At 39.1% G+C, this 25,102-nt stretch overlaps 1 protein-coding gene across 2 annotated transcripts; it reads right to left on the bottom strand.

Moving 5' to 3' along the window:
* Nucleotides 1–1,011: 1,011 nt before the first annotated feature.
* Nucleotides 1,012–24,654, bottom strand: TSPAN3 (tetraspanin 3). Of its 2 annotated transcripts, XM_082387705.1 has the most exons (7): nucleotides 24,388–24,652; nucleotides 11,306–11,497; nucleotides 10,982–11,056; nucleotides 9,373–9,474; nucleotides 7,831–7,983; nucleotides 7,479–7,562; nucleotides 1,012–1,919 (listed from the first exon to the last, which is right to left on the bottom strand). In XM_082387705.1, exons 1-7 carry the CDS (start codon nucleotides 24,448–24,450, stop codon nucleotides 1,827–1,829), a joined length of 762 nt encoding a protein of 253 aa, XP_082243831.1. In that variant the 5' UTR covers nucleotides 24,451–24,652; the 3' UTR covers nucleotides 1,012–1,826. The 2 variants fall into 2 exon arrangements, with proteins under 2 accessions (XP_082243831.1, XP_082243832.1); XM_082387706.1 differs by lacking the exon at nucleotides 7,479–7,562 and having other exon boundaries at nucleotides 24,388–24,654.
* Between the last annotated feature and the right edge of the window lie 448 nt (nucleotides 24,655–25,102).

The raw sequence follows: 25,102 nt of genomic DNA, 5'->3' as shown, positions 1-25,102 counted from the left end.
TTTCAGGCAGGACAGACTTGCACAATATTTAGGCATCTTAACATTGATGGATCCAAAACTGAACATGAACTCATGTCCCTAGATGTGGTCCTTACTGGCTCCATATCTCTGCAACAATTCTGTTTCCCCAGTTGACTGAGCCAGAAACCTGGGACTCATCCTAGACTCCTTCCTTCCTCTCCCTTCTCTCTGCCCCATGGCCAATCAATGATCAAATTCTGCCATTCTCCGTGACTCCTAATTCCTCCTGAGTCCACCCCCCACACCACCTCCACCAACAGGGCCCCACTCCAAAGAGCCCTCGAGCTCTCTCCTAAACTACTACATTCACCTCACTGAGGCCTCGCATGGCCCCTTTAGCCCATCCCCACAGCTACAGGGATGCCTATGACAGGTCCGCCTGCACCACTACCATGTTCACACATGGCTGCTTCTACCTTCAAGTAAAATCTGACTTCCACAGGATGTCATGTAAGACCCTAGAGGACCTGGGCTTTGCCAATTTAACTTCTTTTCCCAGCGTTGTATTTTAAGCCCCAGGCACAATGTAGCTCCCTGCACACTCCATCCCATTTCACATTCCTGTGTACCCTCTCCCACAAAGCCTATTCAGCCTCTGGGCTTGGGCCTCTCCTCCAGGAAGTTGCCTCTGACCTCTCCAGGCACCTCTTCTGGGATCCCATTCTTTTACCACTACAATCACTGCACTGTATGGAAATTATCTGCTTCTGTATGTGTCTCTGATACTAGCATTCCACAGTCCTTGAAGAAGAGGACAGCACCATCACTGTATCCCCAATGCCATGCACACAGTAGGTGCTCCATATTTGTAGGATATACTGGACTGAAAAGCATCTGTAGTTTTTTGAATATCAAGGCCTTTAGAATTTAGCAACAGATATAATAAAAACACATGCAAAGCATAATGAACTGCAGATAGCACCAACATTTAAAACATTATACTGCTGCTCTGGAATTGAAGTATCTCCAAATAATTAAAAACTACATGTTGAGGGGGTGATACAGAGTTTATTGAATTAGATTTTTCTATTTACAACTGAGATCACATCTACATACTATTTTGCTAGTCTACATGGGTACATTATTTCTAACGAGTTTAGACTTACGATGAATGGGCTCAATCATACAAAAAAACACACGCACACACTCACACTAATTGTTTTAAAACAGTAGTGCATACATTACACTCCTCCTATAAAGCCAGCTTTGATTAAAAACCGCTAGTTTCAAAGATCAGTCTGATTTTGAAGATGAACCAAGATACACGCTGTATGATTCTAAAATCTATTTTAGCCATTTTGTACAGTTGCTATCTTACTGAACTATAGTATATATTTTTTAAAAGGACACTGATGAGGGGCACCATCTGGTATTAACTTTAACCAGACAGCTGACTGTCTCCCCATCCCCCCAAAAACCTTTGGCCAAGAGTTCTCCATTGTGAAGACTGAAAGGACCCGGTGATACTTCAGCAGCAGTCCCATTACTGCTTGGAGGTAACAGAAGCAGGCTCATGTCCGCCTTTAATTCTACCACACTACGCAACTCGCAAATGGTTCTGAGGTTAGAACATTTACCACCGTACTGAAACACTTACGGACATGGAGAGTCAGCTAGAACAGGGGAAAAGAAACTCACAGGTGGGTAGGTAAGAAGGTGGACACGTGAAGAGCCAAACTGCTCTGTCCGACACCTGTGTACGTGTGCTTTAACTAAATGAACTCAGGAGGCCAATAGCAGTGGACCTGCTCAATTCACCTTCCAAATCAGAACAAGACTAAAAAAGCTCAGGTCTGAGTTTTCTACTATGCATAGGTTCCACCGGTGATGAGCAGCTCGTAAGCAGGATCTCTGCTCCTTCTGCACAATACGATGCAGGCACACAGCATGCCCAGCAGCTGTGGGAAGAAAACAGCAGCGGAAAAAAAAAGAGGCTGAAAACCCTCTTACAGCAAGTGCGTATTTCTTTGTCGGCAATGGAACTGTCTCTAAGTTCAAAGATCTCAAATCATCAAAAAAGCACTAACAGTAACGGAAGCAATTTCAAATGAATACATTATCTTTTTAGGAACTAAGTACCAAGTTTTAGCTTCCCTGCTTCACACCTAAGAACAATTTGTGAAGCCAGCAGAGAATCAAGTCTCTCCTAGTGCCATTCCCACCTCAATCTAGAGCAGTGCTGTACGAAAGAACTTTCTGCAATGATGCAAACAGTCTATACTGAGCTGTCAAATATGGCAGCCACTAGCCACGTGTGGCTACTGAGCACTTGAAATGTAACTAGCGCAACTAAGGAGTTGCAGTTTTTATTTTATTAAAATTAATTTAAATTTAGACATATGTGGCTAGTGGCTACAATACTGAACAGCAAAGGTCTAGGGAGCGGAATGATCAAGGCTATGTATGGTGAGCAAATTTAATGGTGGTGTTTTTAAGCATCTGGATTTGGGGGAGATAAACTTTATAACAAACCACAAAATGAAAAGCCAATACATGAGTGGCCCAAAAGCCCTATGGGGGAAAACCAATCCTGATACCAAAAAGTATAGTTTGAAGGTTTTTGTTCCTCAATTATTCACTATTTTTGAAATCTAGGTTTGGCTCTGTGGTATTATATACATATTACTTTTTAAAGGTCACTCTTCCTTCATCATTTTATTTTAATAAGGCCTAATCCTTCTGTGGTAGCAAACTGGAATAGTAATGCCATGTTATTTTGGATAAGCGAGAGGATTAAGCTGGATTAAAGAGAAACGATTCTAGAATTTTTGACCTGGCTTCTTACAAAATATAAACAGGTACTAAAGAGCTAAATAAATTAATTTGCTGCTCTAACTTTTCATAGACAGTGAAAGGTCTCAGTTATTTGATTTTTAAAAGGCAGGGCCCTCTGTACATATGGGGTCAACCTAATTTCAACAAAGTGTACCCGATCCATAAACAAGACTCGCAAAGTCTGAAGTAGAAGATTACTAATGAGACACATGTACAGAGAAAAAGGATGTCCTCAAACTGAATTCTCCATGATGAAGTCACACTCTCCAATTTCTGCCCTTATTTATTAGCCTCTATTCTACCCATTCAGGATATATACTTGCTTCTTGAATTCATCAGTTTCATTATATCAATATTTGCTGAGTGCTTACTAGTGCAAAGCATCTTAAAGACATTTTAAAAGTGGATATTGTTGAAAGTTTACTAAATATCTTAAGCCAATTCTAGACATGTTTAGTATCTAATTCCTAAAGGAATATATTTCCGTTCACTGTACAGCAAAACATTCTTAGAACAGCTATAAGATCAAACACAATTATGTTCCCAGGCAGTGTTAAATTGAGCAATAAAAATGCTAGCTCTGAAGTCACTGATTAGCTTGGGGAAAAGATCTCTTCCCATCCCCACCTCCTCACATTCCTTTCAGTTGGTTAACTTCTACCTAAGGAGTCAGCATTCTCAAAATGGGGTCTGAAATAAGTATCCTTTTTTTCCTGACTTTAATTTCAATTAAATCAACTTGCACTGATTTAAAAACAATTAAATAAACCTGACAAAACCCTACTCATGCTTGGAAATGAGTCAGTTTAAGAACATTAAATACTACAATTAAAAAAAAAAAAAACACTAAGCACTACACAATAACGTCTTACAGTGCAAACCTCATCACTAAGTATTACAGGTCCATTTCCAAAGCTTTGCTATACTAAAATCTCATCAATTATTGAAATTTTCCAAAAACAGATTTTAAAATATCACACAATTTAGCTCCAGTGTGATTTCTTGCAACGAAACTTTCCCCTGTAGTAGTCACATCATGAGAACTAATCTACACTTAGTCCAAATATAACACCCAGCAACTGCAAAAAATGATTAGTAAATACATAGGCAAGTGGTGATTTAAAAAACTGCCAAGGACTAAAATGCTCTATGATACACTAGGCAGGTGGCATTATGGGGAAGTAGGTATTTTATACAAGGTAATTAGAACTGCACACTGAAAACACTCTTTTCTGAGAAAAATTTAGAAATACCTATCAAAAAGTCATCCATATTCTCTGACCCCTCAATTTCATGACTACAAATTTTTTGCTACAGACTTTGCCCATATATACAGAGGATATTCACTACTTGCATTTCTGTAATAGCGACACTTCCATAAGTGTCCATTAATGCAGATTAGATAAATTATGAAGTATGCCCAAAAAATGGAATACTATATTGCCACAGTAGCATATTAATTTGTTTTTAAGAAGGTACAAAAGGTTACATATCACATATTATATGTAACCTTTTGTACCTTTTATGATACTTTTGAAATGATAAAATTTTAGATATGGAGGACAGATTAGTGGTTACCAGGGTATGGGGGAGGGGGCATAGGACAGAGGTGGGTGCAATTATAAAAGAGTATCAGGCGGACACTTGTAGTGTTGCAACTGTTCAGTATTTTGACTATGATGATGGATACAAGAACCAAACAGGTCATAAAATTGTACAGAATTGAATACACACATAGAAATGAGAAATCTAAAAAAAATCAGTGGATTGTATCAAGGCCAATATCCTGGTTGTGATATATAATAGTTTTGCAAAATGTTAACCACTGAAGGAAACTGAGCAAGGCATACAGAATTCTGTCTGCATTGTTTCTCAAAACTGGAGGTTGCATACAATTATCTTAAGAAAGAAAGGTAGAAAATTGCATCCTATAAGCTTCTATTTGCATAAAAAATATTTATGTGCTTGTCTAACCACAAACTACTTCTGGAAGGATATACAGGAAACTGGGAACAGTGGTTGCCTCTGCAAGGGGGGATTCGAGAACTGGGGTCAAGACTTGAGAGGGAGGCTTACCTCTTACTAAATTTGTATCTTTGAAGAAAATTTTATCAAATGGGTTTTTCAATTAAGAAATTTTCAAAAAGTTAACAATTAAGATTAATTTCCCCAAAATTAAAAAAAAAATCTTAGCCACTCAAGAATTAGCTTCCCATGCTTTGGTTTTAAGTTTTTAAGGAAGAATTACTTGAAATACTTTTTTAAAAAGGTGGTCAGAAACAAGCCACTCAATTTTAACTATCTGGGGGCCCAATCTGAAGTGCTACTCATTTATGTATTTTAACTCATTTTAATGAATTAAAATAGAAGTCAGAAGAGGCAGGAAGGAAACAGCAGTCTCAACCTCCTTCACACTTGGCATACAGACCAGAAAAATGCAACAAGGCCTTGGGAACCAGTTCTCTGTGAAATTTTGCTTTCGATCATTCCATCTTAAGGACATGCCAACATTGTGAGACTCCAAAGACTGATAATTCCCATTTTCCCCATACTGCCTTTACAGAGAGCCTTACCCACAGCTGACACTTAAGAGCTTGCCAACTCAAAACCTAGATTTTATTATTATGACCAGACTGTTGAAATATAAAATTTATAGCTAATCATTTGTTCATTTAAGAGGCTGGCTACTCTCAAAGAAGTGAAATTTCTTGCTCATTAAGAAACTAATAGTATAATGGGTGTAGCAAAATTTTAAAAATCTCATTCTCTTATATTTTTCAGGTTTTTCTTTCTTGGTAATTTTGGTCCTACCCAAACCTAGACCACTTAACAAGACTAGAACAAGGGTGGGCAAATGTTTCGTAAAGGGCAATACAGTAAATATCTTAGGCTTTGTGAACCAAGAGACAAAATTGGTCTCTGCTGCAACTATTCAACTCTGTCACCATAACACAAAAGCAGTCATGGACAATACATAAAATGTGTGGGGCTCACACAAAAAGAGGTGGTGGGCTAGACTGGCCCACAGATGACCAACACTCAAACAAGAGGTTTTTACTGGTAAATTAAGTTTATGAGAAAATTTCTTCTTAAATTCACCTTTATGCCTTAGAACATCAATGAAATGTAGCTTAATAGTTCACAAATCACACTCAAAATCAAAGGAGACAACGCTTAAATAGTTTTGATACTCAAAACACTACCAAAAATCAATCTTTCCCATTATTTAAATTTGAATTTCCTGTGATAGCTCTTAGAGCTTCCCCACTTTAGAACCTGAAGAAAAGTGCTAATCATTTTTCAATGCTATTACATTGTGTATTCTAACCAGCTTAAGTGTCAATTTGCTGTCAGATTTCATAATAGAATTTAGGAATTTAATCTTCTGAGAATCTTAATTCTTCAATTTGTAATTGGAGGCAGAGTACACATGGAGACGGGGTTCAGGCTTTAGTGATGGTCGTAAGTCATGCTATCCTTGCTCTCCCTCATTTTCATGGCCTTTAAAACCAGGGACTGGATAAAATTGCTCCTGTTACTGTAAGAGACTAGGGTAGTGCCACTAGTCTTGATTTATGTATATGAACATATAAAACCCTATTAAACTAGCAATTATGTTGGTTTATCTAACAATTAAGTGATATCAAAACTTTCTTAAAGTAGATTCTCTAGACCTGAAGCATGTTTCAAGAACATACTAAAAGAACACTAAAGAACACTCTGAGAACTAGATCTGATGCAAAGGATTTTCAATCATTTTCAAATAGTTGTAATATTCCTCTAACAGAATCCCTAAGATATGATGTATATACCCGAGAAACTAGGAACGTAGATTATACTAGGCAGAAAAATAGCCATCTTTCTTACTTGTTTTTTATGTGGGTATGAGGGACAAAGGATGTGTATGGGGTTTTTTTTTGATAAAGTGACAGGTAATTAAAACAATTACCAGCTACTTTGTATAAGCTATTATTAAGGGGGAAAAAGACTGTTTTCACTGGTAGGAGCTGGGACAAGTCCCCTCAGCTACCAGAAAGACATGGTACATTTCCAAATATGCCAAGTAGTGTAACAGACTTCTTGATGACAGTCCTTCTTAAAAAACGAAGTCCACAAATACAAGGGAGGTTAGAACCTCAGTTTTTAATTAAAGGTCTTTCCTGTAAAGTGATAAAATTGCTCCTGTTACTGTAAGAGACTAGTGTAGTGCCACTAGTCTTGATTTATGTATATGAACATATAAAACCCTTGACGACAGAAAAGCAAGAAATGGAAGGAGAAATTTTAAAAAAGATTAAAATAAAACTTTCCATTTCCAAGCTAAAATACAGCAGTTTGATTTTTTTTTAATTCTGTGAAGTTCTACTGAAGCACCTCCCAAGAATACATTATGACAACAGTTTGTATTTTGAACAGGTCACTCACTAATCAAGTCAAGAAAATAAGATAAGGAGTCCCCTCGCACATGGTTCCCCCCATCCATATCTCTGGTTTCTGGGACCATTCTGGGTCTATGTCTAGAGACAGGAAATGGAAGATGCTGGAAACTGGTGTCTGGTACCTCAATCCTTTCCAAGTTATCTATATACACAAAGATTAACTGCACTTAGTGATTAAAACCATTCAGGGTTGACATCAGAGAATCAGTACACTCTGAAAACTCCTTGGCTAGCTGTGCTTACCTGAATAGCTGCAAATGCCAGTGCTGCCCAGATAACATGCATCATGATTTCTTGTAGCTTCTTCACAACTAGAGCCTCACACCCCTAAAACACCCAAAGTCATCCTCATTAGTCTTTTTAAAAAGTGAAAGCTGCAAGGTCACATATTACTACTCACTGGCAGAAATGGAAATGACAGAAACTAAAAGAGGGAAAAAGGATAATGCATTTGAAAATAATTTATATTAAAATTAAAAACGGCATTAAAGACAAGTAAAAGAAGGTAGAAAAGAAGTTTCAGGTAGAGATAATTCACCAAGAAAAAAAAAGCTACCAGGCTAGATTCAAGTGTTGGCCAAGAAACTGAACTTACCTCGGCATAGAGGTCAGAGGGGTGGGCCAGACTGCCATTACAGCTGCTGGCGGTCTCTCTGCAACAGCTAAGAGGGACACTCTGGTTTTTGGTTTCTTTGAACCAGTCTGTATTTTCCCAGTCTGAATAGTTGTGAATTCCACAGCAATGCAGCTAACAGAGAAGAGAACAGAGATATTACTCGTCACAGAACACACACCCCTGTGCTGAACTTTAGAGTTCCATGCACTGAAGAGCTTTAAGCTACCTTTAGACCAGTGATGTCCAACAGAACTTTCTGCAATGATAGAAATGTTCTGCGTCTGTATGCTCGGTATGGTAGCACCTAGCCACATGGGGCTATTGAGCAATTAACATGTGGCTAGTGTGACTAAGGAACTGAATTTTTAATTTTAATTTAAATAGCCACATGTAATTAGTGGCTCTAGAACCTCCATTTGAGAAATCATATTGCCCACAAGGGGTAGTTTATAGCTAAGAAAAATCTTTACACTTTGCCTGTTAAATATCTGATCCTGAGTTAAATATTATTTCCAATGACAAAGTATTTAAAATATTTTGTCTGAAATGTCTGGGATTTACTTTAAGTTAATCTAGCAAATGATATGTGGGAGTAATAGATGAAACAAGATTGACAAAAAGCTGACAACTTAGAGGTGGGTTTATGGATACAAAGATCTACTGTATGATTCTCTCTACCTTCAGGTATGTTTCAAATTGTCTACAATAATTTTTTTTTAATGGTTTTGTCTGTTATCCTTTCTGGTCTTGCTTTCTCAAGGTATATGAAGACTTCTCACCTCCTCTAAAGTCCATCTGGATGCTGAACTTTCGTGTGACACGTACCTCTCTTCCATTATCACCTCTTTAGCTAATTATTTTTAAGGGCAAATCAGATGCTTCTTATCTGGCTGTGACTAGGTAATGGTGGAAAAAAAACCTTTTCAAGGATGAAGGTAAGATTATCGGACTTGGACTCCCCTGGTGGTGCAGTGGTTAAGAACCCACCTGCCAATGCAGGGGACACGGGTTCGAGCCCTGGTCCAGGAAGATCCCACATGCCGTGGAGCAACTAAGCCTGTGCGCCACAACTACTGAGCCTGCGCTCTAAAGCCTGCGAGCCACAATTACTGAGCCTGTGAGCCACAACTACTGAGCCCACGTGCCATGACTACTGAAGCCCGCGTGCCTAGAGCCCGTGTTCCGCAATAAGAGAAGCCACCGCAATGAGAAGCCCGTGCTCCTCAAGAAAGAGTAGCCCCCGCTTGCCGCAACTAGAGAAAGCCCACGCGGCAGCAACAAAGACCCAAGGCAGCCAAAAAATAAATAAATAAATTTATATTAAAAAAAAATAGCATTGATCATTTAGCTTAACAACTCATGTGTAGCTGCATTTGAAAAAAAAAAAGATTACTGGACTCATCATGAAGCTAACCACGGCTGTAAATGTATACTACTAATTTACATAGTAATAGAGTTAAGTTTAATGTTTACTCAACAGTGATTGGTCCTCAAAAACAAATTAGCCTCAGAAGAACTCACCTGTCTCTGTACATAATCAATAGCCCGGCTAGCAGCATCAGGGTTGGTTCCATTGTAGGTCTTATATACTTTCTGAATGCTGCGATCAACCTCATTTTCCACCTGAATCAAAACAAAGAATTCAGTCCCTCAAAAATGCTGGTAAAAGTAACATTAGTCAAGGCTCCAGCTAAAATGCCCTAATGGCATGTGTGCAAAGTGGCAAGATATTTCTGTGAATTTCTTGCAAGAAAAAAGTTTTCTCCCTTCCTGCCTCCATGTAGATTCAGGTAAAACTTCAGACATATTATATCACACAGATTAAAAGCAATCACAGAGAAGACTGTGTGCAAGATGGCAGGCTACCAATTTATTCAAGAGGGAGAAAGCATTTGAGCCTTGAGATAGGTGTCCTAACTTATAAATAGACCACCTTCTCTTTCAAATAAGTTTTCAGTGGGTTCTCAGAAGACCTACTCATTTTCCTTTCCTAAAGGAGGTAAAAATTAAACAACTTAAAAAGCCCCCACAAGATACTTTTGGGACAAATACCAATATTATTTCCATTTTACTTACTTAACGTTTAATTAGACTTGGCCAAATATGTAAAAGTAATCAGTAGGTTAAAAAAAAAAAATCAGTCCTTAGAAGTGGCACCTTATGAAAAGCTGCAGTTCAATGTATGTGAATGAGAAGACAGGAAATAAACTCTTCATAATGTATTGCCAAGTGGCAACTAAAGTGTCATTTAATAAAGTTTGCCTGTACCAGATTCTCCTTACCCTTCTAAGATGATAGACCTATTTGGTAATTTTATCAGTGATGTGATAGGATTATAAAATTGATAACCAGATCATAGGTAGGGGCATAATCCACTGCATTCTTTTTTTGGCATAGTTGTCTGGTACTTTATGTAGCAATGGTTGAATATTAAATTGGCATATCATGCCTTTGACTCAAAATCATAAGTTACAATGAGAATAACCCTACTATGCCTTTGTAACAGCTCTATAGTTATCCCCAAATTAATTTAAAGCAGCCTGTTTAGCCTTAAATGGTACTGTAGATAGAAAGCAAAAGGAAAGGGGAAAGAAAAGAAGAAATGACCAGAAAAGAGGAAAGAGGGGCAAGAAGGGAGTGGCTGGCAATAGTTGCCTTAGTGTTTGGGTTGGTAGGACCCCTTTTTCCTCAGGAACAAGTTGCAGGATTACAACTCCCAATCACCTTTTTCTATGTCCAGGACCAACACATTTTTTCAAAAGAAGCAATGGAAAATGAAATCCTCAGTTTAGTTCTAAAACAGAAATCTGGGAATCTATATAGGGAATCTATAGGCTGAGGAAATTTGAACAAAGTTCTCAGCTGACCAACTATTTATTTGCAGATCATCCTATGGTCATTTAAAGAAAACTACCTACAAACTAGGACAGTAGTAGAATTAACACTTTGCTATATTAAATGAGCCTAGAAGTCCTGACATATAATTTCTAATTATCTTTACATTTTCAAAGCAGTGGCTAAACTGAAGTCAGGCAAAAGAAAATGTTAACTCTGAAAATGAGTTTGTTCTATTTCACTTGAAACACTTAAGCCACCTTTTAAAACATATACATTCCAGTAGACAACATACCTTTGCTCTGTAAACATATCCCAAAACCACTACAACAACTTCTGTGACAAAAACCAAGAGTAGGATGATGACAAACTGTAAGGAAAATGTAAGGAAACATTGTCAAAAATTAAATACAAATGAAAAAATAACTCTAAATACTCTCTTGATAAAAAGCAATTATCTGAGATAACTGCTAGAAGTTTAAGACAAGTGCTAATTCTGTTCCAATTATAAAGAGAGTCAAAGAGAAAATGGAGTTTCATGCTCAATTCAAGCAAGTAACACAAATGAATATTCCCACATACTATGACGACACACACGATCAGTGAAGAGCTAACTTACCGTGGCAAGTCCACAGCGGCTTTCCCGGATTGTGGCACAGCAGCCAATTAGCCCAATAATGAAGAGCAGGGCTCCTACAGCTATGATCACCACAGCAGGGATGAGAGTGTACACATCTTCAAAGAAGTGGTCATAGTCGTCGTAAGTGATGAAGACATAGGCTCCCACATAGCATAAAATGCCAGCTGCTCCCTGTAGAAAACAAGGTCAGAGCGCTGGTAAAACTCTCCAACCCCTGCTGGTAAAAATCCCCACTATTTCTTAGCATGTTATAACTCAATGAGATTTTCCACCACTTTTAAATCTCTTTGTAGACTTTTTTTCTGTGAAGCTGAAAATTATTCATTAGTAAGAGCATTTCCTTACTAAAGTTGTAAAGTCTTCCAAGCTCCATCTACTTTTCGATAACTGCTGGTTCATCTAGGACCAAGAAACCACAAATCCAGTAAGTAAGCCTGATGACAAGAATGAAAACACACACACATCCCAAAGGGCTTCTGTAGCTCAATTACATGTCCAATAAGGGTCGGTGTGGAGGTGGGGACTGCCCCCAACAAATGGGGAAATCGGGTACACGTGGCAGAGGCAGGATTTGAACCCAGGCAATCTGACTCCAGAATCTGCATTTATAATCTCCATCTATCGACTTGGGGAAAGAAAATACAATAGCAACTAATAAGCACGATACCCATTTCTAAAACATTTGCTGTCCTAGTTGAGACTATGAAATATACCATTTTCATAGCTAGAGGTCTACTTTACTAAAGAACTGTACAAACCCTTTAGGTCTATTTATTCTTTAGAATCGTGTTTCTCAAACTACATGAATAGGAATCACCGGAAGATCTTATTAAACTGCAGACTGATTCAGTAGGTCTGGGGGTGGGGCCTGAGGTTCTGCATTTCCAACAAGCTCCCAGGTGATGCTGATGCTGCTGATTCTTAAACTACACTTTGAGTAACGAGGTTTTAGAGCACCTAAAGGGAAAGTGAATGCAGAAAGTCATGGAACAGCTGCTACTCCAGACACAATGCTCCAGTTACAGAGTTTTACATACATTTTCCTCTTATCATTGTCAATTTCGCTGTCATTGTGTACCAGCACAATACTGACAGCCCAATGCTGCTTGCTTTTATGTGAATGAGCAAATACAGTGTGAGGTTAAGCGTTAAAACATTTGGTTTAATGAATTATCATTTATAGAGCACTTTGAGACATTCACATGAAAAGAATTATTTCACCATTCTTCAAAATTTTAACACATAAATCATTAATCTTCAAACTAGAAAAGAGCCTCCACAATGATACTGGAAATATCGTTAACTCCTCTCAACCTGGAAACTCAGTTTATTTCTTAAGTCTGTGGGACCCTGTAAGCTTGGGCGTCATCAGTATATTTTCATATACCAGGCCAATAGAATCATTCAGATCTGGAAGAAAAACATGCCATTTATGGAAAGTTGAGAAAGTAAGTTGATTTTTTAAAAAAATAATAAAGAACTTTTAAAAAGAGAAGACACGACTAGAATAATGGAGGCAATTCAAAAAACCATATTCTTTTTTTCTAAAGCTTTTTTTAAAATTTTATTTATTTTATTTTATTTTATTTATTTTTGGCTGCGTTGGGTCTTTGTTGCTGCGCGCGGGCTTCCTCTAGTTGAGGAGAGCAGGGGCTACTCTTCGTTGCAGTGCGCAGGCTTCTCATTGCGGTGGCTTCTCTTGTTGCGGAGCATGGGCTCTAGGTGCGTGGGCTTCAGTAGTTGCGGCTCGTGGGCTCAGTAGTTGTGGCTTGCGGGCTCTAGAGCGCAGGCTCAGTAGTTGTGGCGTACGGGCTTAGCTGCTCCACGGTACGTGGGATCTTCCCGGACCAGGGTTCGAATCCGTGTCCCCTGCATTGGCAGGCGGATTCTTAACCACTGCGCCACCAGGAAAGTCTAAAAAACCATATTCTTTTAAGACCCTCCTCTGACTTTCAAGAGGCCCCACTGCTGGCTTTCTTCCTATTTCTCTCACTGCTTGCTGTCTTATTCTCTTCATGGACTCCTCTTTACCAGACAAATGTTAGGGATCTCCAGGGTTCTACCTTCGGCCCTATTTAAATAGTTCTCATTTTGTAGGCTCTCCTTGGGCTATACTAGCCATGGCTTCACCAGCCACTGCAGCTCTCTACCTAAGCCATCATCTCAGAACTACACATCCCAAGTGGAAGTCCCACAGACACCTTGCCCTCAGCTTACCTCAAACCCTCACTGCCTTCCTGCCCACTCCATTAAACCTTCCCTCATATTCCGTATTTCAGAGCAAATGGCACCAGACAGTTATCTTTTTCTAGTGAAATGCCTGAGAGTTACTCTATTTTCTTTCTTTGTCCTACCTCTGCATCCCATCAATCACCAAACTCCTTCAGATTTACTTTGAAAACACTACCTGAACACCGTAACTTCTCTTCAACCCTCTGCAGTGCTTCTGTCTTAATGTGGGCCTTACCGCTGTTCACCCTAAACCTTACTTGCTGACCCTCCCTGTCCCTTCATAATATGTTCTTTGTATGATCAGTTATTTTTGTTAAAAATATAAAACAGATCAAGGCATTAGCATGTTTAAAATCAAGATGAGGCAAATAGAGTTTAAAAAAAGCCAATTCCCCAAATTTCCATACTGTATGATTCTACTTATATAACATTCTTGATATGACAGAATTATAGAAATGGAAGATAGATTAGTGGTGGCCAACAGTTAAGGACAGGGTAGGGGCAAGAGGGAAATGGATTAGGTTATAAAAGGGCAAACTGAGGGATCCTTGTGGGATGGAAATGTCCTGTATTTTGACTATAAATTTCAGTATCCTGGTTATTGTATTGTACTATAGTTTTGCAAGATGTTATTATTGCGGGAACTGGATAATGTGTAATGGCATCTTTATATTATTTTTTACAACTGCATGTAAATCGATAATTATAATAAAAATGTATTTAATTAAAAAAAAAAAAAAGATGAGGCAAATAAGCCCCCTGATAAACTAAGCTGTTCCTCCCTGCTTTTCAGGCTCAGACTCCATTACCTCTCATGTACCCTGAACAACAGAAAGCTGTTATTTCCAAATGTACCACATATCCTCTTACTTCTTTACCTCCGCTGTTCTCTTTGGAATGCCCTCTCTTCATCTGCCTGGGAACTCCTTGTCACCCATTAAAATGCAGTTTAAATATCCCCTCTTCCTTTTGGAAGCCATTCTCCACCATTTCAGGTTGGATTAGGTGCACTTGGTCACATGCCACCCCCTGCACAGCTCTAACAGAGCATTTGTTACAACTGTTGCAATTATAACTATATATGTCTCAGCATGCCTTTAGGGCACAAACTTTGCCTGTCAGTCTTTCAGCCCTGTACCACCATCCAGCACCTAGAACAGTGTCTGGCACATAGAAGGTATTTGTCAAAATTCACTGAGAACACTTCATTTCATCCAGTCGCTTGAAATTGCCCTCCTATCTCAATCATAAAGCTTTGGTTTGAATTTGCTTTGTTTCTCTTCAGTCCAATGCTTATAGTTTTTAGTCCACCATTCAAACAAGATTTGGAAACTTAATCCAGCTTACTGAATTCCTGATGGCCATGACATCTGGAATACATTAGTTTATAAATGCTTCACCTACAGCAACTGTACCTGTTCAAAGACCCTCAGTTCACTGACATACTTACTTTGGTGACATATTATTATGGGATGATGGAAGGCATAGGAGAAGGGAGAGAGGAGAAACAGCTTAATAGTCTGGGTGCATTAACTACAGAAGTACATGGAATACTTAACACTCTTACCAAACATTACTTTTTCTTGACTACATATGTGTGATATACAAACACACTCGTGTATACACACACACATTTTGTTACAGTAAATACTTTTAGTCCCCAAACAGAATTAGAAGAATCCTAAATATGAAGCAAAATATTCTGTCCAGTTTGTCTTCACTAGTCATCTCTCTATCCTTTGGATTCTTAGCTTTTCTTACTCTAATAGGCAATCTTCATTTCTTAAATGGCTTGAATTAAAATGAATTCCATCTTTGAGCTGCTAGTAAATGAAATTTAAGACCACATAAATTTGAAAAAAAAACAGGATAAAACTGGAAGATATATGTACTCAACAATTAATCTGAAGCATGGGAAAGTGAAGAACCATCTGCATTTTAAACATGAAATGATGAGTTTTCAACCTAAAGAGATCCCTATAAGGCTTACACTTGGTGCTGCCTGGGAGTGGGCCAAGTGAAATGCTTCCAGTGCGGCCATCCTCCACCCATACAGATAACGAATGCAATGGAAGGCTAGGAGGAAATGCCATTTGTAAAGCCGCCTGTTCTTTTCTAATAGACTTGAAAGCAGTTTCTTTGCCCAGGCTGCAAACTAGTCAACATCCAAATCACACAGCAGAGTTGAAAACATAACGCTTCTGTTTTGACAACATACATTGGGAAGCAACTTAGCAGTTGCACACACCAAAGCAGAAACTGCACCGATTGCTGATATGAAACTAAATAAATCAAATTACTGATAGAGACTGTCTCCTAAATTGAAGGTAACTTCAAAAATTTCTTCTTTTAACGACATGTATATATAGTGCTTAATATAAGTTGTATAATAAACAATTTATGAAATGACATCAATTACTTTGAAAATATAGAGAAGGTGTCCCAACAACAGCTGAAAACCTAAAAACAGCAATAAACAACTGCTTTAATGACATCCAACCATCAGTATGAAAAACATAGGTAGAGCTTATATGGTAAACGGAAGAAGGTTATAAGTAATTCCTAACTAGGGACTTGGTAGTCATGCAGATTTTTGATATAGGAGTTGTGGCTATTAGAAAGCCTAAAAGGTAAGCAGGGTTAAATCCTTCTGAAGGGTAATGCTGGGATTGAGATCTATCAAAGGATCTGGGCTTTGCCAACAAACCAGCTGCAGCGGGGGGAAGAGGAGGTGCAGGAGAAGAGGGAATGAAATGTAGAACTTGGAAGCAGCTGAACTGCATTAGTCACCGCTAAGAAAATCTGAGTCTATAAGGAGGATTTGTGCCAGGACAGTATACTAAAAATATTCATCCTTTTTACAAATAAGTGAAGGGAAATTTAAGGGAAAGGCTGAGAGCTGAAACTATAGAAAAAAGAATTTTTTGAAAACCATTCTACTTTACCTTTTAATAAACTCATGTTCTAAATTAAGTCACAAAATTTTAAAACTTTAGGAAAGCCAGTGCTTTTGCGCAACACCAAGCTGTTCCTCCAGAAATAAAGCTACCTGTCAGAAAACTTGAGAAGTATGAGTTCCAGAAGTATGACACTTCACTTTATCCTTTTACCCTTCCACTACATATTCAATACATACAAATGTGAAGCCCCTTTAAAATAAGAAATTTCAATGTTATGTAAGATTGATTTTTCTACAGTTTAGAAACCAGTGTTTTGGTTTTAGAAACTAATTGTTTTGTTTTTGTACTTTTGAAATCCTCTGTGAAAGATGATGAAATGCTAAAATCCACAAAACTCCTAAATTCTTTACTTTTCTAAGGAAGAAGGAATATGAAATGAAAGGGAGCACATCAACCACAGTGAAACTTGCCACTGGAATCGGGGAACATTAAAAACAAAACAGCCTTGTTACAAGCCAGGAGATAAAACAGCTCTGTTGTGAAAAGTGCATCTATATGGAAATTTAGAAATGTGAAGGTGCAGCCCACATCCCACAGAGCATATGGGTGAAGATAAAGCAAAGAAGAGCAGGAGTGATTTTCTTGCAGTGGTATACAGTAGTCATGGATTCATTTGTAGAAGGGAAAGAATCAGGACAGTGTAAAGAAGAGGGGACCATCTGAAGTCATTCAGCTAAAAAGCAGAGTGGCTCACAAATTCTTGTTGCCTGCAAGAACTACTCCTTCAGTGTGATTTTTGCCTCCAACAATCAATTGGTAAAGCAGAAGCGACTGGAATGTTGGGAGAAAGAGCAGAAAGACCTGGCAAAAACCACCATGTATTCTAGACTTCGTAAGAATGCAGATTTCAAAAAGCAGAGAGGGGAAAAACAGCATCAGAAATCCATCTTATGTACCTATCTTTTAACATTTAATTCAGAGTCTCCTGTACGGTCATATTAGTTTTCCATGTACCTCGCTTCTCTCCTACAAAGAACCCATTGGTAATTCTATGCAGTGCATTTCTGAAAGCTTTTCCAAACTCCATCCTCCTCGTGCCATTACAAGTGTCTTAAAATCACCTCAAATCTTTCAGCATTCTACTTACCGTAATATTCTCTAGTCAAACGTATTTGTTTCAATTCTGACTTACTCTGATGAAATACTTCATATCATTAAATATAATTACTCTTACCAAGTCCAATGCCTGCATATTTCATTTACTCTTATTACTCAAGAAAAAAAAACTATCCCAAAGATCTCAAATCCTCTTTCAGAAATTAAAGCTACTCTAACCAAAAATTTCTGAAGCTATTAAAATATATCATTTTCAACCTAACAAATTGGTCAATAATAAAGGCAAGCAGTATTCAAAGATATGTAAGGGTACAGAGAGAAGAGCTCACAGAAGTATAGATTAATATAGAATAATCTTTCTGGAGAGCTATCTGGCAACACATTATTGGCCTCAGCATTTATACTTTTGTACCTACTAACTGCACTTCTAGGAGTCTATTCTTAAGAAAATAAGTCAGATGGAAACAAAGATTTGTATAGGGTATGTTCATCAAAATGTTATAATATTATAACAAAATTATAATAGCGAAAACAAAAGAAAAAACCCTAGCATCCAGAGGTATATTTGCATTATAGCCCTTAAATATGTTAAAGCATAATTTAGTAATATGTTTGTGGTGTGTTAGGGGAAAAACACACTTACATGCAGACATTAAAAAAAAGGAAAAAAACCCACCAAAATATTAATACTGGTTGTCTCTGGGTGGTGGAATTATGGTAACGTTAGTTTAAAATACTTTTTAGTGTCTTCTTTAAAAAGCAAATATATTATTTGCATAATCATAAAAGTAAATATTTAAAATTATATCTGAAATTGAGACTTTGTTGTTCTTTCACAGAAGAATTCTTAGATCTGTCCTTAACCATCAACATAAAATAGGTATCTCTTCAATCCCAAATATTTTAGGCCCTTCTGCAAATCTTCCCTGTTTATCACTTTTCTTGGGTCTGCCTGGCTTTGACTCATCTTTAGATGTGTTCTGACTATCTAACACAATTCTGATCCTTTCCGTAAACATCTTTTTTTTCCCCCCATAAATGTCACCTATCAAGGAGACAAGTAAAAAACAAACAAACAAAAAAACCCTACTTGGACGGGTAAAATTTTGACAGTAAGCCACTTCCGCCATCATTATCAGTATCACCATCATTATTGCCATTATTCTTAAAGAAAAAGTATTTTAATCCTTTAAACCAATATTACTCCGATGATATTCCAAAGGTCATGTTTCTCAATTTTGTCCTATTTTCACTGTTTCTGTACTTGGTTTTTTATAATCTTTGTTCATCTAGCTTAACAAAGTTGTTCTATTTAATCCAATTTATATACAGGAATTGAAAGACCCCAAACGTTCAGGTTGCAATGAAATTGGAGATCCGCAACTGCCACAGCCACATTATTGTCACAGCATGGAAATTAGATATTTTCAGATTGCAGGGCTCCAGGGGTCATCTGAGAAGCACGTAATTTAAACATGCATTTTTCTTTGAGACCCTCTGTCCTCATACCCTACTCTAACTGTAAAGAGTCAGTTATTACTACTGGAGCCTGAGGTCCTTAAGCTTTATAATAGTAGAGTTTGTCCTTGCTTGGGTTATGTGTTTAATCAGTAGCAGCAACAATGTAAAATACGGTATGTCAGCATTTACTATAGATTCCCTTTTAGTAAATCAAGAACAAATACATCAATGAAAATAATTGTTCTCATCTACTGACTCTACCAAACTATTAAGGAGGGGGAAGGAGGAAAGAGATGATATTTTTAAAGGAAGACTTGAGACTCTCCACGAGTATAAGGGGAAGGAGGAGGGGGAGGGGGAAGGGGGAGCAGCTAGAAATTAAATTCAATAGAATATTAAATGATTTTGCCTGTCTGACCCCTCTTCCTATAAGCTGTCAGAAAGCAGGAACTGTAGCTTTTTGCATTTCTCAGAAACATGTAAAGCACAGATATTCAACAAGTATTTACTGAGTGATGATTCTTAGAATATACTTGTTTGATGCAAGTATAAATTTTACGGAATAAATTTTCTGCAAAAATCCTAACCTAAGTTGGATCTTATGGAATAAAATTCATTAAAATATTTCAAAGCATGATAAATATCCTGAAGAGCTAATAAACAACCTTTTCCTTAAACTGCCAACTAAAGAGAGCTTTCCTGACTAAGTTCCCAATGCTATGCGCTCTTCCAGTTAATGATTACTCAGAGCCACAAGGCACTTGGTATGGTGGACAGCTGACTGAGAATGCAGTAAGACTGGAAACATTCATTTTCTTAACTGTCAAAGTTAAGAAATAGGTCTCCTAATATTTACCATAACTTGCTTTTCTTCTAGTGAATTGAAAAATAACTAAGAAAAAAGAAATCTGTTAGCTGAAGGTGTGTTCCAATGACATATTCTTTGTCAGAGCAGTCATTCATGATGATAGGAATACAGGAGGTGGACAAACAAATTCCAGGATGTTAGATGAAGGTTCCGGTTTTAAAGTATCATATTCTCAACTCAAATGTGCAAGATGTGCTAGAAAACACAAAATATGTATATGGAGATTTGTGAAGAAGAAGTCTTCCTTGAAATATTTCATTATAAATTTTTATCTTTTAAACAAAAGCATGAAAGTATAGTTAAGCTTTCTTTTGGTAATTTGAACACACCAAGTATATTCTTGCCTTAGGCCCTGTAGGCTGTTCCTTGTCTTAAATGTCCCCCATCTCCTCCAAATTACCCCAAAATCTGTTCCTTCACATATTCCAGATTAAATTTCACCTCCTTGGAGAAGACTTCTTTGCCAACCTAAAGCAGCCACCCAATCACTCTATCACATCACCCTGTTTTAAGTCTCTGCATAACACATCACTATCTGATACTTTCCTTGCTTATTTTTAATTGCCTTGCTCCACCAAAAAAAAAACGTTCTGTAAGAACAGAGATATTCATTTTTCCACCATTCTATCAGTAATATAAGCACAAAGTAGGTGTTTAAACATTTGTGTTGTATTTGGTTAACAAAGCAATTTTCCTTAATTATATGTATTCACAGAGGGAAGGGTAATATGAAACTTTTTTTAAGATAAGGTAAATTTTAATGCTTATATAAGGCTTTTAAATATGATTTGTATGTAAAGGGTATTTCATATGAGTGAATGATGATTAGTGAAGGTGCCAAAGTTGTTTCCAAAAGCATTTAAAAGGTGTTTGACCTTGTGGTATTTCCCACTCCACAGCTGTGTTAGCATTACTATGGCCTTTCATACTGATGAAAAACAACACCCTAAGCAGATGTGCCAGACTATAAATTATGCAAGCATGGACAAAGCTTTCTCCTGTAGTCCCTATAATGCCTAAGACACATATGAGCAAAATAAATACTAGCCAACTGGTTTTTCTCGCAGGGTAGGAAAAGTAAAGGTAATTTGTATAACATGGGTCTTCATTAAGTACTCAATTAACTTGCCAGAATAAAAACCTGAAATTATAAAGTACTGATTTAAACTTGTTTTAGATGAGGCCTCCTGGGTCAGATCAAATGACCCACTGAATTAAGACTCTTGTCTGACCTTGGTGCAAAAGTGCAGTTTAGAGAAGAGGTTAATGACTGTTCCAATAGCCTTCAAAATTTAGTCATGTAACTCAAACACTCCTGTCTTCCAAAACTTATCATGGGTCTAGAACTAATATGCTTACATTTAAAGCTATGCCACTCCATAAAAAACAAAGAGATCCAAGTTGTACCTCCCTTCCCTAGTCCAAAATTACCTTTCATGCTATAGGCCCTAATATTTTGGAATTTGGTGAGGCACTCTCAATTTCCACTAAGACAACCTTCAGGATTTTAGAAACCACTGTTTCCCCTTTGTCTGTGCCTTTCCATAGTAACTTCCTTAGACTGCACTGTCCAAAATAATCTACACCAAGTCAACACTAACAACTTTGGCTGTCAGATCATTTAATGCCAATCCTAAGTATTTCAAGTACGTATCTATTTCCACATCACAGCTCTTTGAACAAGCTGCCAACGGAACCAGGATATCATGATATAGAGAGGTGCAGTTTAAAGATGTTGACAAAGCAATTAAACTTTAACACTTATCAACAATCAGTCATTACCATCCGATAGTGAAGAGCCAGTGCAACAGAGCGTGGGCAACTTTGCTGAAGTTGCCCAAGGGAACCTAGATAAACTTTAGAGATGCTCTGTGTAGGGAATGCTTATTCTTCCACTTACAGATTAAGGCATTAAAAGGAGGAAGGGGCCACTATATAAGAATATACTTATTAGAACTGAAGAATGCATTACAAATTCCCAGGAAGAACAGGTTAACATCTGTTTTATGTACTTCCTCATAATGACCTAATTTTTTAAACTGACAAGTTAAATAGTGTAGCTTAAATGCTGGGGCAGGTTTTAAACAAGGTTAAAATCAGTGTTTTAGAGCAAGTGAGTCTAACACAGCCTAAAGAGTTCCTTCCCCTTTCCAAATCTTTTGAAATTCCCCTTTGCCCTAACACCACAGGCTCTAGAGCACAGGACAACGTGGGTGTGAAGGCTGGCTCTGCCCCACCTTGCGTGTGCCCCTTTAAGTAAACTTTAATGTCCTCATCTGTAAAAGAAGCACAATATTCCCTGCCAGATGGAGTTGTTATGAGGATACTCCATGTAAAGTGCTTAGCACAGTGCCTGGGTTTAAAAAGCACTCAAATATTAGCTATGATTACCAACATCGTCAGATTCCAATAGTTGGTCTTAAACTAATACTTTGGTGCGAGACATATCTAATATTGCTTCCTCCTTAGTTATGTTGCACTAATACTGCTGTATGCCACAATTTTTTTCCCTGCATGTCTGCTTAACTTCCTCATCACAGCTCACAAACGTTTTATTATCCTACTAACCTAGATAAAGAGTGTTTTTACCACACAGTTTAACTTCAGTCTTGGCAAGAAGCCACTATGAAAAGCACAACTGAAGTTCATCATAACCTTCTTCACTAAGTGCCAATAGTACCTATACTTAACATAGTTTCCAAAGATTAATGAACCTTTGAATTAACTGCTATTTTAAATGAAAATTTAATTATTTAAAGAAAATGGCTCCTGCATTTCCAATATTTTGTTTCATTAGCAATTCCAGTCCCTGAGCTTGAATAGCCTAGAACTCACCTGACAGTACACAGACTCTTCTCCAAAATCAAAGTGTTATGCCCATAAAAATCACAAGGAACTGTAAAGGCTACAAAGCTAAGTCTATACCTAAGAATCTTCTTATCTAATAGTGTTTCTCTTCTGGAGAGCCCTGGAAACTCTTTTAGCTTTTAAAAAGGCTTGTAAGTCAAACTAAAGTATAAGAAACACTGCTCTAATTGGAAAAGAAGAAATCATGGAAACATCAATGACACGTGGGTGATTCTGAACAGTACTATCGGCCCTACCAGTCAGGATTCTTTCCATCACACCGTAAATATCCTGAAAGACTCTATGGCAATACATGTGTGTAGTAAGTGCCTTATTATACGTAATTATCCTTTTATGCTACAGCAGTCAGGATATGAAAAGTTTCCTCCTCTGTTGGGGGAGGGGGGAATGGGTTGTAAGAAGAAAAGGATTCCTCCTAATTTAGGTATGTTTGTGGGAAAGAGTTGAATGGGGACATACAAAAGTATGGGAAGTGGGAATGTTCAAGAAGTGTCCTGGGGACTGGGGACAGGGAATTGTGTCCAGGACAGCAAGTGTTTAAGAACATGGTCAATGGTGAGGAAGGAAAGGTGACCGAGGACTTCAATTGCAATACCAAGAGGAGGCTGAACCTTAATCTACTGCTGAAGCTTTTGGGGTGTGGGAGGGTGTTTATTTTTTAAATGAAATAACATGATGTGAGGGAAGAAATGCTTAATAAGATTTATCCGGGTGCAAGGTCCAGGTGAACTAGAGGGTGGAGAGACTGACAGGAATAACACAGGTTATTACAAAAGTCCTTGGCGAGATAAGGACCTGAAGTAAGATGAAAGGGCTATAAACACCCCTTTCTTTGAGGGCGTGTCCAAAAAATTCATAAGCCACCCTTCATTGAAAGTGAACTAACTCATCGCTTTCAAGATCTTGTGACATCCGAGTCATATTTAACCAAGGTTTATAATCTCAGGCTACCCATCCCCAGGACCAAACAAACAGACTGATTTTCTTGGTTACAGGATTATTTGGCTTCTCAAGTTGAAACCGTTCCGTTTTCTGGGCTGGTAACCAGTCAACCAGTTCTCCATACACAACAAGCTCTAAGGCAAAATCCCTCGCCCCTGAGTCGGTAGCGTCCCCGCACTTCTGCACCATTTGCTCGCACGCCTCGGGGCTGCCACTGGAGCTGCCAGGGCTCCGGGCCCCGACAAAGAAAGCGGAGCCCGCCCCTTTGGGGAATATCCTATTTCGAGCCTGGTGTCCTGAAAGAATCTGCAGTGAGAGCTCTCCGTCCAGCAGGCTGTTCCGGGGAGGGGGGAGGCCGGGGGGCCCTCTCAGCGCCGGCCCCTGGCACAGAGCTCGTCGGCAGGGGCATCGGGCCCGAGCGCGGAGGCCGCAAGAAGCCCCCGAGGGCTTCCTCTCACCGCCATCTACGCCCGGAGCCTTCGTCCCGGCCAGGGAGGGACCTAACGAAGCGGCCCCCGCGCCTCCGCCACAGGGCCCCCTCGCTCCCTCACTTCCTCAGCGCCAGCCCCGGCCCAGCCTGGGTCCCCGCTGGGCCCCATAGGCGCTTCAGCCGAGGCCTCTTTCGGGCCGCACGGCCGGCCCCCCGCCCTCTCCCGCCCGCCGGCCACGCTCACCCAGAAGATGAGGTTGAGAAACACCAGCACGGTCTTGGAGGAGGTGATGCCGCACTGGCCCATGGTGCCGGCGGTCGGCTGGGGCCCTGCTCGGCGAGCGGAACGCGCTCACCGAGCGAGGCGTCAATGGCGACGGCGCCTCCCCTCTGGGAACTGCACGGCCTGCGAAGCGTTCACCGCAGCCCCCGGCGCCGTCGCCCACCCCTAGCCCAGCAAGCACCTCGCTCCTCCGCGCAGCCGCCGCAGTCTCCGCCCGGCCACGGCGCCGCTCCCCGGCAACCGAGTCCCGCCCCCGGACCGGCAGCTTCAGCCAATCACTCCCGTGGTGGCTACAGTGAGGCCACGCCTCTTAAAGGAGACGAAAGCTCAGCGTCCTTCTTGGCCTCTGGCCGCCCTTGGATGCAGACGGCTCCTTAGGGAAGTTTCAGAGGACCAAACCCAGTCCCCTCCTATTGAGCTGCGTTTACTATGCCAGGCTTATAGGTGATTCAGAGTCTGAAGAACGCTGTCTTTCTACCTAGCCCGTTGTCCCCTAAGGAGGTCGGAGACCCTAATATCTCCCACTCCACATCGCGATTTTCCTGACAAAGTAACACCTAAGCATCGTCTGGGAGAAGTGCAGTGAACATCAACAAATATTTATGGAGAACTTATTTTGCCAAGCGCTAGACTAGCTCTCAGAAGAGTCATTGGAAAGGAGAAAAGGCTGGTGAGG

Source organism: Balaenoptera borealis (assembly GCF_965194805.1).
Source record: "Balaenoptera borealis genome assembly, chromosome: 3".
In the NCBI taxonomy this organism is placed as follows: Eukaryota; Metazoa; Chordata; class Mammalia; order Artiodactyla; family Balaenopteridae; genus Balaenoptera; species Balaenoptera borealis.
The sequence above is the reverse complement of the archived record's forward strand: the minus strand, read 5'-3'. Positions and strand labels throughout refer to the sequence as shown.

What these genes read in the sequence shown, in the direction of transcription:
- TSPAN3 (XM_082387705.1), bottom strand. Translation starts at nt 24,450, where the DNA reads ATGGGCCAGTGCGGCATCACCTCCTCCAAGACCGTGCTGGTGTTTCTC. An exon ending in GCCGCTGTGGACTTGCCACG is followed by an intron (nt 11,057 to 11,305) that starts GTAAGTTAGCTC and finishes TTTTCCTTACAG; the next exon opens with TTTGTCATCATCCTACTCTT. An exon ending in GATATGTTTACAGAGCAAAG is followed by an intron (nt 9,475 to 10,981) that starts GTATGTTGTCTA and finishes GTTTTGATTCAG; the next exon opens with GTGGAAAATGAGGTTGATCG.